This window comes from Homalodisca vitripennis, chromosome 4, assembly GCF_021130785.1.
Source record: "Homalodisca vitripennis isolate AUS2020 chromosome 4, UT_GWSS_2.1, whole genome shotgun sequence".
Classification (NCBI taxonomy): Eukaryota; Metazoa; Arthropoda; class Insecta; order Hemiptera; family Cicadellidae; genus Homalodisca; species Homalodisca vitripennis.
The window spans coordinates 178,699,559-178,720,017 of record NC_060210.1 but is presented as its reverse complement, the minus strand read 5'-3'; the positions used below and the strand labels follow the sequence as shown (position 1 = coordinate 178,720,017).

Genomic DNA, 20,459 nt, shown 5'->3' with positions numbered 1-20,459 from the left:
TTTCAAACCTATAAAAACTGTGTAGTATTGTTTTTTTACCTCACTGACCAATAAATCCTTATTCTCACTCAGTACATGGTCTGGCATTTCTTAGATAGCTCTTACGTAAGGTTTGTACCCAAACTATGGTGTGTAATCTGTTTTCACTCAACAGAATATTATTTTAAAAGTCAAAATATTTTTAGCAGATACTTCTTATGACAAATATTTAAATTTACAAACAAGGTAGGTTTTGTGTAAGTTATTATTTCTAAGATATTAAATTTATAGTTATATATATTAAATGACGAGCAAATTCATTATTAAAATTGGGTTTCCTGTCTAAGTTTATCAAGGAATTGGTATTAGATAAAATTAACATGAATTTTAATTAAAATATTAAATATGTTACTTAATACATACAAAGTTAATAATTTAATAGACAATGACTGAATTCTTAAAATTAATGCATCTGCTTTAAGTTGTAAAATATAATGCTCATTCGCACACAACAGATCAAAATTCTAATTTCATTGAATAATTTGTTAAATTAGTACATTTTAATTCATTTATTTAAAATTTTGTACAAATTTGCGTCTAGAAATTTTATGTAATTGGACACTCAATCTATACACATTTAATAATTTAAATAGTATAAGCATCCATAACCAGGCTTTGCCTTTGGGAACCTATTTTCCTATTAAAATTATATTTGATTTGTCATAACAGAATTGTATTTTGTTAGTATACATTTGTAATACTCATATGACTTTGTCTTGGTACTAATATTTGTGTTTTTAAGAAATAAATCATTTATTCATTTATTTGAACTAACTATCAACAGGTATTCACTGGTGAAATAAAAATCAGAGGAATTGATCACGGTGAACAAATAGCTGAAAGGTAAATGATGGATAGAATTGAGATGAATCCCTTCCATGGACCCCCTCACACTTCCTCTCTCCTCGCGTGGAACTGTCTGGGTGTCTGATGTAACGGAGCAACTCCGTGATACCCAAAGTCACGAATAAACCATCAATCATCGCAAATTCCGATGTCACTACTGAATGGCAATCATTAGTACACAGGTTTGACACGAACTGATAACGTTATTGGTTGGATACAATTGTGAATACTAATGAGATGTAATTGCAATAAATTTCACTTCACAAATGACTTTAATTTTACAAATCATACTCATTTTCCCTTTACAATTAACAGTAATTATTTAGCTATGGAAGCAAAGAAGGTAATATAAAATTAAAAATCTGTTGTTTCAATATTTTCAGACAGCACGGCGAGGTTCCCAAAAGTACAGCCTAGCATTTACTTATGTACTTGTGAATCTCTTACTTGGCGAGTTTTGTAATTGCATTGGCCATGGCTATGGAGTAGTGTTTACGTAGGAGGTAACGTACCTGATTCTTGACACTAATGCAGACATCTGAATAGCAGCAGTGATTTGTCAGGTCGTTCCCCAGTGGAAAACCATGTATTCCAGTTGGTTGGTTTTGTTATAGATGGAAAATACAACACTTTTTAGGCGTGAATCCAAAGAGAATTACGATTCCTCCATAAACTGATCCTTTCCCAAATGCACACTTAAGCATGTGCTTAATTAGTTCGACGATGAACAACTTCTGGATGTTCATCGTCGAACTAATTAAGCACTCATACAACTCAGATCTGCTTGTATGTTCATTATTGAAGAGAACATCCCAACTTCTTATGCACTCGTACAGCTCAGATATCCCTGGATGTGTTCATGGTCGAAGATTATATCCGAAATAATTAAGCACTCTACAACTCAGATCTACTTGTATGTTCATTATTGAAGAGAACATCCCAACTTCTTATACACTAGTACAGCTCAGATATCCCTGGATGATCATGGTCGAAGATTATATCCGAACTAATTAAGCACTCATACAACTCATATCTGCTTGTATGTTCATTGTTGAAGAGGACATCCTACTTCTTGTCCACTCGTACAGCTCAGATATCCTTGGATGTTCATGGTCGAAGATTATATCCGAACTAATTAAGCACTCATACAACTCAGATCTGCTTGTATGTTCATTGTTGAAGAGGACATCCTACTTCTTGTGCACTCGTACATCTCAGCTTTCCCAAGATGTTCATGGTAGAAGACTATATCCGAACTAATTTAGCATTCTTACACCTCATATCTGCCTGTATGTTCATTAATGAAGGGCACATCCGAACTACTTATGCACTCGTACAACTCAGCTTTTCTTGGATGTTCATCTTTGAAGAGCATATCCTGACTATTCAAGCAATTGTACAACTCCTGTATGTCCATCGTCGAAAAGCACAATTATGTGAATAAAGAGACTCGGACCCAAGTTGGGTAAAAGCGGTAATGCAGTCTAGACCAATAACAGCTACGTTTGCCAAAGAAGGAAGAGACAATTGCTACGAAGAAATTACTTCGATTACTAAATATTATTCAGATAGTTTCTTGCCATATCTTCGATACAATCAGGAAAGTTTGACACTTATATCTCCTCTTTCTCTTTCGCATTCCACACTTGGTATAGCACTCCCGCACACGTCATCGTATCCACCTGAGTGGAGTGTTATGTACAAAGATCCGCGCTTTGATATAGCTTATTTATTGCCAGTGGTTCGAGCTATCTGTGGTCTGTACACAGATTTTGTGTCAACTACGTAGTAAGTTCTTGGCGGAGGAAAGCGTGACAGGCTGAATTCAGCTTATCTATACTGTTGTCCAAATCTTGTCACGACGCAGAGTTTACATTATTCTGTTTCTAATCCATCGAATATAATCTTGATAACATGTGAAATCTCATGCGTTCTCATTACACGAATTATATGAAATTATATGCTCAGATGTAAGATAGAGGTCTTTAATGGTGTGACCAAGGAAATATAACAGGGGAACCACACGAGATCTATTTATTTAAATATCAAACTGTATCCCAGCAAGGATAATGACACGATGGCATTTTTTTTTAATTTGGGATCCTGTCCTGGGTTGTTCACGACTAGATTAAAATACATGGTTAGTTTGTTCCTTTAGTAAAACGTCTTTGAGTTCTCTCTAATGAGAACGATGTTACACCTCATGCATGATGTGATAGATGTTTCTACCTCTCCTTGTATCACGTCTGTTAATGTTTTTTTATGACAAATATGTTATTGTTTATAGGCCAAAATCTACTCGTCGTTCCTCTATCATTAACAAACAAAAAAAAAACTTAATGGCTCTGAAAAGGACTATACTGAAAATATAGGTATATTATTTAACTTATATAATAAATATCAGTTTTAAATATCAATCTGTTCTACTTAAGATATATTATTGTTTATAATAAACTTTTCCAGACATACACTGAATTTGCTCTACATACTATAGCAATTTTGTCAATTTATTGTAGCAAAGATCTAGTGATACCATGCCAAAACACAGAAAGTTTAGTCACTAGCTAATCTAACTCAAACAATGGTGTAACTGCTGTAGATGGAGCTTATATTGGTCACTGTTAAATTACATTAAAAACATAAAAACGATGATGTGTCTGAAGAAGATATCTTGGATATCGAAAGGCCTCACAAAACAATAAAATGTATTAAATATTGGTTTTATGTTTTTAATGTAATTTAATGGTGTAACTAATTGTTACATATAGTAAAACATAATGTATTTTTATCGAGGAGCTAAACGATCAAAATTTCCTTTGTCACAAAATTTAACTGACTTCTTTTTGGAATATAAACACTCAATAATATTCATAAAAAATCTTACTTTTCCTTATTCTTTGCAACGATACAAAAATAATCAATGGAAAGAATATACATAATATTGATGTATGATGTAAGATATTTAAGCCGCAATAAATGTATTAAATATCTAAATATTACATTACATTATCTAAATAGTATTCCAACTAACGAGGAAAACTAACGGGATTTCTGAGGTAAAAGCTTAGCAAGGAATTTAATATTTCCTTTGTTAACAACAATAGTTATTACATTTAAATCAAATAATATTAAGTTAATTCATTTCATATTAATACATGAGATGAATCTAAATTTGCTTGCCTACAAGTATTTATAAGTATTACCGATATTGTCACTTATTTACTTTTTACTAAATTGACCATTCAATTCTTTTATAAGCGCCAATACTTTAGATTTTAAGTAATGTCAAGGCTGTGTAATTGGCTGAGCTTTATCGAAGCGTATCACTCGTGCGTCTGGAAAGTTCCAATGCTGTCTGTTTGTCTGTCTAAACGATATCTCGAGAATTAAGCTTCATTTATGTTAAGGTAACATCGAGTTCAATGATAGTGCATGTCACTTCATGAAATTCGTAGAATACATAAATTTGTTAAAAACTAAGTACAGTAATCAAATGACATCTTAAAATTTGATATAGTAATATATATATATATATATATATATATATATATATATATATATATATATATATATATATATAACCTAAGTGTCAGCAAAGATATCTCAATACAAATTAACATATATATATTTTTTAATTGTGCACACTGGGCTACTTCATTTATACATAGAAACTAATAAGTTATGTGGCCATATTCATCAATTGGATTTGACTGAACGTCATTGAAACCACTTAGTAGGCTAGCACAATTAATCTCTATATATGTGATCTTTCTGTCTGTCTATCAGTTAGTAGGTCTGGCGTATTTGCATGCAGCCTCTGCAAAGCCTGTGAGGTGTGGCGTACTCCTTCGTACTTGTAAGAACGAGTAGAAACATTTACTTTCCATATAATGTCAATGGTCTGAGATTGTATCGTTTAAATAGAATAAATTATCTCGATTTAAATTGCGAGTAGAAATTAAAATACCAATTAATCAAAGCCTGGTCCAAGGTTAATAACGTATAATCTGACTCACTTAGCCAGTGGAACCAAATATCTGAGTAGCTACCGGTAATAACAGGGCAATGTGTACTAAGGTCTCGACCGGGCCTGTCACACCCCATAAATATGTGCAGGAGTCTCTCGTAAACTGCGGGCTACGACCGGGCACCGGGCCCGGCACAGACACCTGGGGAGCAGCTGATATATGTCTGGCACAGGAGTAGCCCGGTGTCTTCCCCATAACTCGGCCTGTGACACATTTTCGTCGTGGGGGATTGCTTGTTAGAACCGTGTAACAAACCCCATGCACTTTACATTCACAGACTCGTAATACACTTGGTAACAAGACAATGTAACATACACGGTATTTTGAAATACGTACTAAATCAAAAATGTTGTTAAATTTGTAAGAACAAGTAATAATGGACCAAGGAGATTGAAGACTTAATTCAGAATGATGTAATGGAAAAGTAACTGAGATTCGGTACGGAATCAGGATACCTTATCCTCTGGGAGCTCTGGAGATGGTGGTGTCTCAGTCCCACAGAACAGGACAGCAGAGACAGGGTGTGTCTCGTCACTCAGCCTACCGTGACTGCTCTGCCCGCCAGTCAACCCAACCAAGTTTTCCGGGCTCCGCAGTGACTCCTGTCCTACTTACAAAGCTGAGGCCACGGTATTTATTAATCTATTAAAAATTTATGGTTGGCTTGAAAAGGGGATAAATGTAAACATTCAAAACAATTTAACTTTTTTGAAAGAGTAAAAATTATTGGTAAAAGTTATAAATTCTCTTTTATAATAATTGTAAAAAAGAATGTTTTGTAGCAATTCCAAAAACTGATATTAATCCTAACTCCAATGTGTTGATTTTTTGTGGCTGTAAGTTGGCAACTCTGATTGGACGTATCAAACTTCGCACAAATACATTTCCAGGTAACAGTACACGTTAATATTCAATATACACCGTATTAGTTTGCTAATTGTCTAAAATATTTTCTACGTGTTACACAAAATTGAGTTGTTTTAACACTCCCGAAGCTATAGGCACTAATAAAAATATATTATGTGTATATTATTTTGTATAATGCTTTATTTAAGACGTAGCCTATACATTTTAGTTCGTGACAAATTCGTGAAGGCTGTTTTAAATGCTGTATCTATTTTTAACAAATTATCTAAATGGTAAGGCCATTTATGTATTGTGTATAGTGTATAAAAGCCGATACAAAGTATAAGTACTTCCTATTGCGCAATATCAAGTAAAATTAAGATTACTCCAGAGAATAATTATGGATAATGGGAAGAACGGTCGGAACATTGTAATGTGGCTAAATAGAGCTTACCTACTCGGTTGACTTCCTAAGGATGTTCGGCAGGTTTCCTCGCCACGCACATGTCACAAGACCCCCGGTCCGGGTCAATTAGACGACCTTTCTCCTTCACCTTTATCCTCAAACTGACGCAGGACGCCGCCGTTCCACACCCGAACCGTGACGTTTCCGTCTAGTTTCTAAAATAACGCAGGGTCTCCAGGGTAAATAATGTGCCGGTATTGAGAGGAAGCGGTATAAATAGCTCGGTCCTAGAAGGGTTTCGGTTGGATAAACAAAACTCCATCTGATAACCGTATTTTGTTGTTTGAAGATATTATTTTTAAAACGAAGAATTCCTTTGATGTATGAATTTAGATTTGGAACTCATATAAGGAAGAAAACATTGGTTTTTTAATAAACTCGAAGTGCTTATAGAAACAACGATGAACACAATCAATGTATATAATCGTTCTTCGACAAAACTACTTTGAAAATAAAATCAAAGAACTAACATACATTGACTCGGCAATTAGTGAGTACAATTAATTGAGTAGTAGAAACCTTGACAAGATCCTTGACACAAAGGATGCCATTACGGGAAGGAAGCAAGAAATGAAATACGGCGGTTCTAACAGACATCGACACTAACAGAAACCACATGGACAACTGTTCACTATCAATGCAGGTTACAAACAGCTGAGGTAGGTTGTAAACATAAGGTGTCGACTTACGCTGACTTTCTCGAGGTAGAGCTCCAACTCTCTGTAGGGGTCTGATCCGGAAATAACCCCGGCAGCCCTCTCGTCCCCTCGCAACAGAGTGTCCATGGTCCCAGACTAGAGTCGTCTCCCCGGATAGTCCTGTAGGCAACATGTGGTGGTTAGTTTTTGTACATAGTTAGATACTTACATAATGAATAAAAAATTCGGAAAATAAAAATTTATATTACAGTACTGGTCATTAATATAACAGAATAATACATAGTTGATTCGGAACAGCTATACAATTGGAGGCTTTGATGTCCTGAAAAGTGTACGTAGTATTTGATTAGTTAGTGAAAGAAGTACAGTACACCAATCATCGGTCAAGATAAATAATTTCTGGAATGTCTCAATGACCAATCCATGCCAAGATTCACACTTCCTTATCTCGACCGGATGTGACTGATAACACCGCCCTGACTCGAACATCGCGATAGGCGAGAGGTTCGCAAACATCTGGAAGATGTGGCATCTACAAACACAAGAGCCTCTTCGGAAACAGCTAATAAAGATAAATATTTCGGGCTTGAATGGCGCCGCAGGTTATCAGTAAGGTTGGTGTCGTGACCTCCAGCTGATAAGCATGGACGCTCACGTACACGACAGACTGAAATATTCATGGCGCGGCCGCTGGGATCCTCAGAGACTGAATTATAATTATGTGAGTACTCTTCGAGGATCTCCAACTGTTAAGAACTACTATCAATCTTTAATTACTACCCTGACAGCAGTGACTTGCTACAGAATGTGGTAACTAAAACTTTACATGAAAACATTACATTTACCGAGTATTGTGACATACCTGGAGAGGAACAAGCATAACAGCCAGTATTTTAACAGGTCACAATGGGAGGTGTGTGCCTGAAGGAATACCGGAATCGAACTGGATCACTGGTTGTCGGTGGTTAATTGGAAGTGGTCTACCTTTAGCTGACGACAGCTCGCTTACTTATGTCACCTTATCTGATTGCAGAGGCCATGAATGTAAACAAGAGCGACCAATCATAGATGGTAGGATAGGTGGGAGGATACCACTGCAGATTAATGACGGGTTGTATATAGAGTTCTGCATGCGGCTAACTAGACCTGTCACCGCTCACCACTGCGTGCGTTTTACGTTTTACTGCCTTCTGGCGCTGACGCTGCCGACCCGAGCCAGCAAGGTCTTTTTAATTGCTCTCGGGTGTAATAAAAGATAACGTTATATCGTGTTTTACAAGTGGTCAAAGATTTAATTTGATACAATAAAGATACATGTAATAATTGGAAAACAGCAATAAATTAAATTAGCCACAATAACAGTGCTGAATACAAAAACTGTCCAATGGATGATGACTCAGTATCCGATACAGTATTTAGTACAATGATTGTTGGTACAATGATGACTTTGGTATCATTCTTTTCGAGTTATATATTAACGGTAACGTACGGTAGTATAATACTCATCATTAAAAAAGGCATATAATTGTAGGTCGAAAAATAACTTATTTAGACGCCACTTTCTTATTTTTTTAGAAAACATTTAATATCTCTCACACTATTTAAGCTAAAGAAACCAAATTTGGCATATAGGTTTGAATAGATAACGAGAAAATAATAAAAATAATTGTCTTGTTTTCTTTAATATTAATTAAATGGCGTCTGTTGGAAATTTTTAAAATCAAATAACAAAAAACATAGTATAATTATTAAAAATGTACTAGAAATCACCTATGTCACACGTCACAATTGAGAGGTATAAGCTGCTTGTTGCTCTCGACTTGTGCAAGTGTATCTTTAAAGTGGTTGTGCTCGCTTATGCAATAATGGATTTTGTTGAAACAATTCCGTTGGAGTTTTAATGGAATTGCTCAAATATATACATATATAGTACTCATACTAAAATACTGATGCACACTTGTATTAAAAAAAATCGCCTCATATTCATCTTCTACATTAAAGGTATATAAATATTTGAAAAGATTTTTGACATGAAAGGTTCATAAACATTTGAAAAGTGAAACGTGCAACATAATAATTTTTTGACAAGTATAAAAGTTTTGAAACGGGAATAACAAAAACCATTTTAAGTTTCATATTATTTTCTGTAAAATATAAATTAAAAGAAAAATTGCGTATCTGTGAAAAAAGATATGTGGCACCCGGTAAAATCCCCCATGAAGAGAAAGAATATGGTTATATTGCAGTAAAGGACTTCAGAGGGGATAGTCCAAACTGAAATACTATTGTACGATGTGTTCACAGACCATTGTAGCGAGTGGCCCAGGCGGTGTAATATCGATACGAGTGAAGTAAAGACCACCTAGGCCCAGATGAGGTAACAGCACCCACACACCTGAGTTATGGCCGAATTATCGCGTCCTGGCAGCCAGTTCCGGTGATTTTACTTTCATCTCCGACAACCCCAGGCCTTGTCACGCTCCCGCCTTTCTTTCAGCCGGTAATTATCTTTGCCTTGACAGTGATCAATGCCTCAGAAACTTGCTCTAAACTGTGTCGCCCCATACGTCTGCTGAGCTCAGACTATGTTTTCGGATCATTTACAGGTTCCCTCAGGAGTGTAAAGCTACAATCGGTTGTGATCATACTATTCTTCTTTCAATACATTTAATTGGTGAACATATACTAAAATATATTCTGAAAATTAATTGTGGATTACTATCCTATAAGAAATTACATAATGAATTAGTTTTCCCTCAGTGGGAAATGGGCAGTGTGTACGCCCATAACCGAACTTTCCACAGGAATATAAATCATTGCGATAAAACGTATACTTCTTTTAATGAATTCATTTGGAAAACAGAAACTAAAATGATATTTTAAGGAAGTTTCAAGCAGACTACCTTTCTAAATCATTGTATTATAAAATTCGCTTTGAGTTCGTATGTCTGGTAAAAATTACCTGTGGGTTAACTATCCTATAAGCAAATTTCATGATAGATTAGTTTTTGTCTCACTAGGAAATGGGCGTACACACTGATAACCGAACTGAGTGATAACTTCTGCCAGCTGTGCAGCGAGAGTGGCGTGCACGCACAACCACGGTCTGTGGAGTTCCTCATGGCTCATTGCTCGTCACACATCTGATGCTATTTTCGCACATGTCCTGCATCAAGACAGCCATTGATGCGAGCTGCAGCTGATGTATCACAGCCTTGGGAGCGACTCGGCGCTCACTGTTTGTTGCTATTCTCGACTCAGCTATCGCGCATCTTTTTGTGATGGTCAATCTGGAGCCGTCAAGCGTTGGATGACTAACCCAGATATGCGAGTCTTCTTTTTTGACCATGACGTCGTCTGTAGATAGTGCGAACTTTGTAGCATCTCTTGAAACGTTTACTCTTTCTCTTAATAATTATGACATCACTTTCAGCGATTTGATGACAGAAACAGAACGGAGAAACTTTTCTAATTCAACTTACCCGACACTTGTAACAGTAATAATAATTCCGGAATATTACTAACCAAGGACAAGGTCTGTTTTAGTGATATTAAAATATACAGGGACGTTTATCGTAAGTGGGCCAGATTGTTCGCCTACATTACACGATAAGATATCATATAAGTGGACAGTACAGATAGCAACGAAAATAACCTAGTCCTTCTATCTTTATGAAATGTTTATGAATAAAGTACATACTAGTAGAGATAGAAAATCACATAACAAAAACCACAACGATAATTATAAACTTATATATTGCAAGCTGAACATTAGATGTATTCAACATACATGAATCCCATCAGGAGAAATGTTAACGAGCGACGTGTGTGAAAAATAAATAAATAATTAACAAAACTAATAAAGTACATTGTTTGGAACACATCCCCGTTGTTTAAAGTTGCAAGTGCTTATCTGAAACTGAGCGGCCGTGGAACAGAACAGTATGTTATGTTAAACACCCGGGCTATTAGTGTCTGGGGGGCGATAAACACATCTTGTCCTCAACCTCCATATCTTGACGTATACTCTCAGAGTTTGCAATAAATACTGCGGTATCTCCTAGAGCGACGTTAGAGCTTTCTAAACATCCATACATCCACACCCTGAATGTTACTACTACACTATGCCGAGTTTTGTCACGGCCTTCAGTTTTATCGGCTCCGTTCACTTATGGCTTTCAAACAAAATCCAGTATATGCTCTGTATACGCTGTAGTTACAATGCGACAACAATACAAGTTATTTGCTAACTGTGTCTGAAATTTTCATGCAGATAAGACAATATTGGTATTTTATGAAGTGACTACTGTTCCTTATTTTGTAACACTACGCCATCGTGTAATATTAGATACCAAATGTTTGTATAACTAATTGTAGAATGTGTTATTAACTGATGCACTACACTGACCGCAGTAGCGCCAGCGTCTTAAGCATGCTTCAGTCATTCCATTTGTCTACCTTCACGAGATTATCATGAGTTTGTTAACTGCTGTATTGGGAAACAGTAATGAATTATAAATTTTCTTGTATTTACTTCTCATAACTCTGAGCACGCACCCCGACATGACGAAAAGCTAAGCAATTAATTTAGAATACAATCGTCCTAATCGAATCGTTTCTTCACCAATGAAAATCTTGAGAAGATTAGAATTATAAAAAAAAAAACAAACAAGCATTTTAATTAATTGAATTAGATTTTATGTACAAATTGTGTCAAAAATGGAGGATACCGCGGGTTTGAATTTCAAAATTTTCAAATATATAATACACGGAACATCATATTAATGCTTTAGTAAAAAAGGTGTTTGTTAAAATGTTTTCTCCATGATGACCAACTAAAATAGTTTAATAAAAAACCACGTGTTCTATATATAACATCAGTTCTATGATGCACTAAATATTGTGAATGTAGACGTTTAGCTACATGAAAAAATAATCTGCAATAGAGAAGCAGAAGGACAGACACACGGAGAGATAGACAGAAGAGGATGGTGCCAGTCCTCTCAAAGATAGCAAAACATTCAAAATGTCAAGTCTATGACTCACATTCGTTCCCGAGATATTCACTTGAGTTACAGCTTTCACTAACACTTAGAAAAATGACATCGACAGACATGCACCATCATCAAACTCAATCTTTGTTATGTATAAGTAAGGGACCATGCACAATGTACAGTTTATATAACATTCTCGAGATATTCTGGAGAGAGTAAACATTACGCTATCGCTCATCCAAATCTCTTAGGGTAACACACACACTAATTAAACTGGATGTTGGTGATCTAGAAATGAAGTCACATGCATAATAATTTCAATTCCATAGCTCAATTAGTTCTCGAGATACTCTGTGGAATACAAACGGACAAACGGATAAACAGGCAAAAGAGGAATTTGCCAATACTCTTTGGAAAATATACAAAATTTCAGGTCTATAGTTAAATTCGTTTCTGACGTAGCCTGCGGAAAGTTAAGGAAGGATTTCGCTACGTTGATGCACAACCAAATTCCAAATAGGGGCCATGTACCATCACCAAATTCGAAATTTTAAAGTCCATCGATAATATTCATTCTTGAGGTATAGTGCAGACAGACATACAGAAAGACAGAAGAGGATTTTTCAGCCCCCGTTAGGTAGTTCAGCGCATAAAGCTTAACTACAAGTCGGGAATGCCACTTTAAGAGTAACTTTGACTCCACGACGTCGGTTTGTATGCCATTGACACACAGGTAGTACGTGGAGTTCTTTTCTGTTCTCGTTTGGAAGCTGCGAAAGCTACCAAGTATAGAGTTAACCACTCACTTAGTCAGCTCTGTCTGCAAAGTACTATATAAGACCGAATTAACAAATATCCAGCACGATCGCTTAGCGCGAGAGTTAGAGTTTGGAGAGTTAAAAATGGTCAGTAATGAAATGAAATGAAAAATGTCTTTATTGGAGGCGAAGTTAGGACTATAAAGTCCTCTCTACCACTTAACCTCGTAAAAAATTAAACTAACATACATATACATGTATAACTAAACAAAAATATATTAATTAACCTTATACGTTACAAGAATCTTAGCTTTAAAATAAAATTAAAAAATAAAAAATTTATAATTAATGTAACTTTATAAATATTTACAATACTATAATAAGACATACACGCATTCATTCAACTTGCATTCAGTTGCCCTAAGTACCACATTCCAAAGCCGCCAACCGCTATACCCCCGAGCCCCCAGCATCAAGGCCCTGACCTCCGCCCCAAAGCTAGCGCGCCTTTCAATGGCTCTGATGTTTAAAGGTAAGGCATTCCACAATCGACAGGCAGAAACTGTAAACGACTTACTAAAGGTAGTTGTTCGATGAACTGGGATAGATAATAAGGATGTACCCCTCCTTGTACTTCGTTCACTTATTTCAGACATAAATGATAACAACATAATGAGAGCAACATTTCCCTTTTGATCCATCCTTTCTCATCCATCATTATCACTTTTTCAGTTATTTTCTGAGTTTTGCTTGTGATGTTAAACTAATATAATCCCACGTGATTTATACCTAACTTGAGCCGTATCATGCTAATCGAAAGCGTGCCATATAATAAATTGTAGCGTCATTTGAGTAACCCAAAGATTGTGAGTTTGCTCCAGTATGATAGGAATGACTTTAGTCGAAATGTATCAATATGCGAACGTATTAACGTTAATATTGATGTTGGGCAGTATGATTTAATTTCACCTAACGTTACACCAGTTGACACAAGAAAGTCAACATAGCACATAGTTCTTTAATTGTATCCTGTGACATTTATGCTGTCTAGGAGAACAAAACTGATTCTCCCGTTTATGCTGTTGTTCGACAATGGATGCCTAAAGATATGCGAACGGATTGTTTTCCATACTATAGTGCGGCACGGTGGCCTAGGCATCGTCTCATCTGTGTAATACGGGCCAAGTTTTATGGCTTGGAAGATGTCAAGTTTGTATAAATCAGAATTGTAAAATCCTTGTTAAATACAGCAATGTTTTTGTTCTGAGGGGGTTGAGTGACCACTTGTTTGGGATTCAATGCCCATAATCGTGACAGTAACGAACAACAACTGTAATGTAATGGTAAATGCGGGACTAGATCGAATCAAAGGATTCAGAGCACGAGTACGGGAAGAGTATAAAACAGTAATGAAGATGTCCAATGTTATTTATATAAGTTTCGTCATGTTGGTGGATTTATTCATGCTGGGGAAACCTTTGACAAGACACTGACGACAGACACTGTAAACTCGAAGTTGTAAATGTTGCTGAGGGAATCACGGTCAATAATGAGACCATTGAGCTTGGCTGGTACCGAAAGAACAGTTTGGGCTATTGAAAATATCTCAGGTGTTGAAGGAAGCACATCTCCAGGACTTGGAAGCATACATAAATCTGATTTTGCTTAATCAAAGATTATTAACATAGTTGCGGGAGGTGTTCGGTATAATAAGTCCTTCCAATCCTAATTCCAGGAATTTGGTATGTTATGTTAACTGTGATTAGTGTTCTAGGTGCCAGCAAAATTCCTATCATTCCTTGTTCCTCGCATTACATTCTTTCTCTCTCCTAGTTCCATTCCTCTCTCTATTTATTGCTTTGCACGTTCTTTTGCAAATTCTTGCCCTAATATCCCGATGACAAACCACACCAGGTAATGTATTTAGAGGAGAATGTAGGTTATGGTGCCCTCAAGTTATGTTCTGTCCAGCAGGACAAGGCTCACTGCCGGTCGAATGCATATCTAGATGCGAAGGTAAGGTGTGATGCCAGACCACATTCCTACTATGCGTTATGTAACTGACGCATGATAATTACTTGGCCCTAGTCCAGACAATGTCCGTCATTGCTCCTGCATTTACGCAACCATTTCGCCTTATACATTTGGTACCTTATGTTACCGAGAGATGTGCTCGTTAATATTATATACACAATGCAGTAAACTTTGGAAAATAAATAAGATATATATTTATTAATAAAATATAGATCACATTAAAGCTACGTTTAACACGCATTTCTTGTGTTTATTTTTGTACTAGTGGTTTTTTAAACAAACGTAATAATCAATAATCAACAAAACTCAGTAGCAGTGAATCTCATTTTCATTACTAGACATTTTTTAACTTTTTAAGGTTCAGCTATATGTTCACGAAATGAAAATTAAATAGTAAACATTTCATACAAATATAAAAATCACAATTATTGACTTGGGGACACATTTTAAACTGCATCATCCATTACAACAAACCACAGAACATTTTGTTATATTTGCATTAAAAAAGACAACGCAACGTTTCAAGTACCGATATATTCTCTCTCCTTGATGATGAATTTTAAAAGGTAAGGTTAAATATGTAAAAGGGTACAGAGTTCAAATATACAAATATGAATTAACTAAAGTCAAATTTAAAAACAAAATAGTTTTCAACTGAAGAAGCTAGTAGATGTTCTAGAAACGTAGTTATTTTGTAACTATACATAATTAACGATGGAACATTTCCGTAATCATGTTACCCTTTAAAATCATCCATCGTCGACGGTAAACTGAAGATACTACTGTATTTTCAAGTATAATGCTTAAATCAGTTTAAAAGAAATTTTCTTTTCGTTTGTAAGCATTTCACTATTGTTTGTCACTATTTTTTGTATTGTGATGTCACTGGCTGAGCTCGTCATTATATTATATCAACAAACTGCTGATGACTCTCAACTGTGACATGTTTTTTGTTACTGACTTGTGCAATCCAACCTTTAAAATGGTCGTGCTTAGTTATGCGTTGACGGACTTCGTTAAAAAAAGTACCATTGAAATTTTAATAAAAATTGAAACAAAAGAAGCATCTTGTAAATTTTTATAACTGATGCAAAACAGCTGATACCTTTCAACTGACAAAATCATTGTTATACCCGGCTTGTGCAAAGAATATCTCTAACGTGATGGTGTCCATTTATGCGTTAACGGATTTACTTGAGTAAAGTACAACTGTTGTAATTGTTATTAAAAAATTACTAAATAGTTCGTATCTTTTACAAGCGAGCGGAATATGAATAATGTACAGTTGGGACATGTGAACGCTGGTTAATATGTATATCCTCAATCTGATATCTGGGAGCTTCGTTATAGAAAAGGAACAGTAAGCGAAGATCAGTAAGCAGACACACTCGCGAAGATAAGCCAACAACGGTAATTATTATACTTACAAAGGAGACTTTGTTTACATGTAAGTCTGCAATACTTCATAGTAGAAAACAGCCTCCACATTTTTAGCCATAGAATAGCGTGAATGCAGCACATAGGATTTCAATTATTTGACAGTTTGCCATTGGTGAACGTAGCATGGCTCAGCCATATTAATATTAGTCACTAAGCCGGTAATTAAGTGATTTCTCTCGAGTACATCTACCATATAACTTTATCAAGAGATCATTCGCTGAAACTGGCTTCAGAATCACGCGAGTCCATCTCGATATTCCGTACGCGGATTTCTCCACCGAAGCCCGGCTCTATTAGACTTGACCATGTTTGGGGCAACAATCTCTAAATAACTTTCTTGAGTTAGCATTATGACCACTGTCTTTAAACTCGCATTTGCATTCAATCCGGTCGATAAATAGAGGGGAGAAAGTCGCGAATACAGTACCTCGGTACCGCGGTATTCGGCGTCTGCGACCTCCACACACACTCGACCTGCAGATGAAACTGTATGAATGGTACGGCTCACTTTCCCACACCCACCCGTAGGCTAGAGGCTCGGTTTGCAGAAACTGCTGCAAAACAAGTAATAAAGACCCGGTCGTAATGTGGCTTTCACCCACAAGAGTGGTCGGGGACGAGTTTGATGTACGGGTCAACTGTTCACAAAAAACAATATTGTAGGGGACATATTTCAAATTTAAAACTGTTTACTATTTTATTTTATTTGGGTGTAAAATATTTTCTAAACGTACTATTCAAATTTAGCAATAACTATTCGACTAAAATGTAGGCCTACTTTACAAGGCTTACGACATCCTTCCCCCTCACAATTACCGTACTCTTCGTCAATAGGGGGGAAGCCTCATTGTGAAAAAGGTCCTTGCAGCATAGTCGCTATTCATCATAGGCTCGTTGCAAAACCAAGACTTGCCCTTGGACAATCGCAAGCAAGGGGGGGGGGACTTCCGATACACGTTCTTGTGGGGTGCAGATTTCTCTAGTACACATGTACAAGACTAGTATTACTAGTTTCTATTATTGTACCTTTATACTCAAACATTGGATTAATTCTTTTTCTATAAACCATTATTAACATCTAAACTAAAAACTGGATAAATTTATTACATAATTTGTATGAGGAAACATTTTTATTTCTTATAAAAACTGAGTATAGGTGCAGACACTTCTTGGTCAAATGCAGGGTCATACAGCCGTCCTTTAGAAGAATAGGATTCTTTTACTCTGTTTTTATGACAAAACATCATGGCACCAACAATATCACCGCTTGTACCAATAATCAGTAATCGTGGTTCTTCAGAATTTATGACTCAGCATTGAAACTTTGCAGAGAATTATGAGCTGCTGTAGAGTATCACAATTGACGAAGCAGCGTCCCGACCACAGGTCGGTATGGAGAAACGAAGAAACTATTTTTGGAGATTAGGCAATTTAGGAAACTCATTCAGGGAGCGAGCGTCTCTGCCTATCATGAGGGCGGTTCCCTCCAATAAACCAAGAAATTGGAAATGGGATTGGAACCAATATCTGGTCAGAGGTAACGGTTACAGTGGATCTCGGTCTCGCGGTGGTCGCAGGGTAATGACCATGGGCGGACTAGGTGGCCAGTCACTCGTCCTTATCTGATGATACCAGGGGAATGGTTAATGCCTCGAGGTCCATGTGTCATTGTGATATCAATCACGTGGATGTCTGGCCGTCTCAATCCAATGTGATTGTATCTCAATAGCAGGAGAAACTTTAATACTCCAGCTATTAGAGCATTGTTGATAAAACATTGTTTTATCACAGTCTATGCCATTTTACGTGATACCATCGCTACATATTCAATTTACACTCTAAAATTGTGGTAACATATTCTCATAGTCAATGAAAGTTACACGGAATTATTTACGTATAGAAATGGTAAAAATACGATTTCCCTGTTTTATTGACTCCTTCTGCACATTAAGTTTAAACGATAAACTAAGAAACAGTGTTTTTATTATTTTATATAACAGTACAAAGGATTGTTAGACTATTTTAAACTGAAGGTAATATTGAACAAAATTTGAGGATAAAGTCAGATTGTAACTAAAGCTTCACAATATAACAAAATCTATGTTAGTAATGAACCGCTCTAATTTTAAATTCTCTTTTGTCATATGATCCTTTTTTGTGGTATAACATAAAATAAATCATGTATAGAATAACATATAATAATTGATAAAATGTCCTGATTTGATTTATTTTTGTTTCAAAAAACATTTTAACATTATAGGCTACCATGAATCGATCACGTTGATCATCAAGCATTGCTTTCTTTAGCCGTGTAAGAGAAAAATTAACATTGGGACAGTTCCTGGGTATTTAATCGTGTTAGTTATTATATGTACAACCCATTTGTGTGAAGAAGAAAATCATTTAAACCGTCCACATACGAGAAGCGATTTTAGATTCTCTAAGAATCATGTTCATCAGTAAAGTAGGTTAATTATCAATTAAGTTATCCCTTTTCCCAATATTTCAATATTTGCAATGATTGATATCCTACTTCTGGACGAACGTTGGTTTACCCAGAACTATGTAACTACAGCGGTATCTACTGTACCCAGAATATGCTGTAATGGGCAGCATAAAACAGCCATAACTGTAGTTTAAGACTTATTTGTAATTGCTGAAAAAAACTATTGCCATGAAAAGTTAATTGGAACATTTAAAAATTTCTTTTCACAGGATCACAATCTTCTCGGATATATTTGCTAATTGCAGCATGGAAAGGAGTTTGAAGAATCTCTACGTCTATAACAGCATAGAGGAAATGAAGGGACGAGTCAGAAGAGTCTAGATTCAGTTAGCCTTCAATGTCCTGTTGTAACGCTGAATAGAGTTTACCTCTCTTAGTGATAGAAGCCGCTCTAGCGACGTTCATTTGTTTAATATGAATGATAGAGGTCGATGCGTCGACGTTCAAACATGCCTTCGAATTCGTTATCGCTGCCCGGCTATCTTCGGTTAAATTCGGCCGTTATTTACTGCATTGTGTACAGAAACGTCTCCTCTTTCCTCTAGATCTGTCTCCAGATGAATTGTTAAAAGAATTAACAAATAGCTGGTATTTGTTACGACGTTGTGTTTTACTCGCGGCCGCTAACCGTCGCGCCGCTAACCTATGAGTTGTGTCGGCGTGTTTTATCGGTGTTATTTCGTTTATTCCGATCGTAATACGTTCGAAATGGCGGATGATTTACGTTCACAAGATATTAGAAATGTTTTAGAAGAACAAATGAGTGATGTGAGTGACAGTGATATCAGTGCAGACAATTTTCCCGATGATTATAATTCAAATCCTGGTGCAGGCCTTTCCCTCCAACGCTTACCAGGAAGACAAGAGCGGCTATGTATTGTATGTGGCCACACAAAAAAGAGGAAGATCACGATTCTAGTGTCCAGGATGAAATTCTGGTGTTCATAGAGAGTGTTTCCATAAATTGGATCATTTTTGGAGACCAAAGTATCAAGGGTGGAAGAGAAAGCATGATAGTAGTTGTGCCTAAGAGTGAATGGAAGGGTTTCTTCCATGTACATACTGTATATATTTCCATCATAACAGGTTTTTCAAGTAAAATATTGTACGAAAACTGTATATATTATTTATCTTCATGAAATTTAGAAAAAATTGGCTATCTTCGAATTTTTGTCTAGTAAGTTTTATACTATGTGGTTTTTGTAGTAAAAAAATTTTTTTTTTTCAAAAAACAGTTTTTTTTTAATTTTTGAGCAAGATTTAAGGGATATGTACAAAGGTAAGTAGTTTTATTTATTGCAAAATCGTTCTTTATGTTATTATGAACATTTTGGTATATAATATGTTGTATTTTCAGTAAAATTAATAATTTTTATTATTTTTTAAGAAACCCCCAGCGAAACACTCCAAATGCACCTATCATTCATAATAAACATATTCATCACTAGGAGGGTTACAGGGATTTATTTGGATAAAACCACTGATAATAATTAACAGGAATCATGAGAAGAAAGCAAACTTGTTATTAAGTTAGTTCCTTAGTGACAGATACGGGGGCGCGACTAGCAAACTAACGAAAGGATAACAAATCGAGTCTAACGGCAATTATTTCATTTAAAAATTCAATAAGGCATAATGTTATAAATTCAATAATACACATACTGTTTTGGCTATTTATAATAAGACTGATTGCGCTAAAACATTTGTTTAATTATTATGTAAAATTAGATGTTATTATGATGTAAAATTTATTAAAACATAGAATATGAAGTGTATTAGAAATGAGTAGTATTGATGGGTAACAAGGGGGAACTTTTAGTGGCGGTACTTAAGAGAACATATT

General features: G+C 35.8%; 1 protein-coding gene across 1 annotated transcript in view; it reads right to left on the bottom strand.

Moving 5' to 3' along the window:
- The window catches only part of LOC124360707 (rho GTPase-activating protein 7), a 366,867-nt gene that overhangs the window by 259,247 nt on the left and 87,161 nt on the right, over positions 1–20,459 (bottom strand). Inside the window, exon 3 of the mRNA XM_046814537.1 lies at positions 6,915–7,043. Within this exon, the coding sequence (XP_046670493.1) occupies positions 6,915–7,010 (96 nt within the window). The 5' untranslated portion in view covers positions 7,011–7,043. The remainder of the gene's footprint in view (positions 1–6,914; positions 7,044–20,459) is intronic.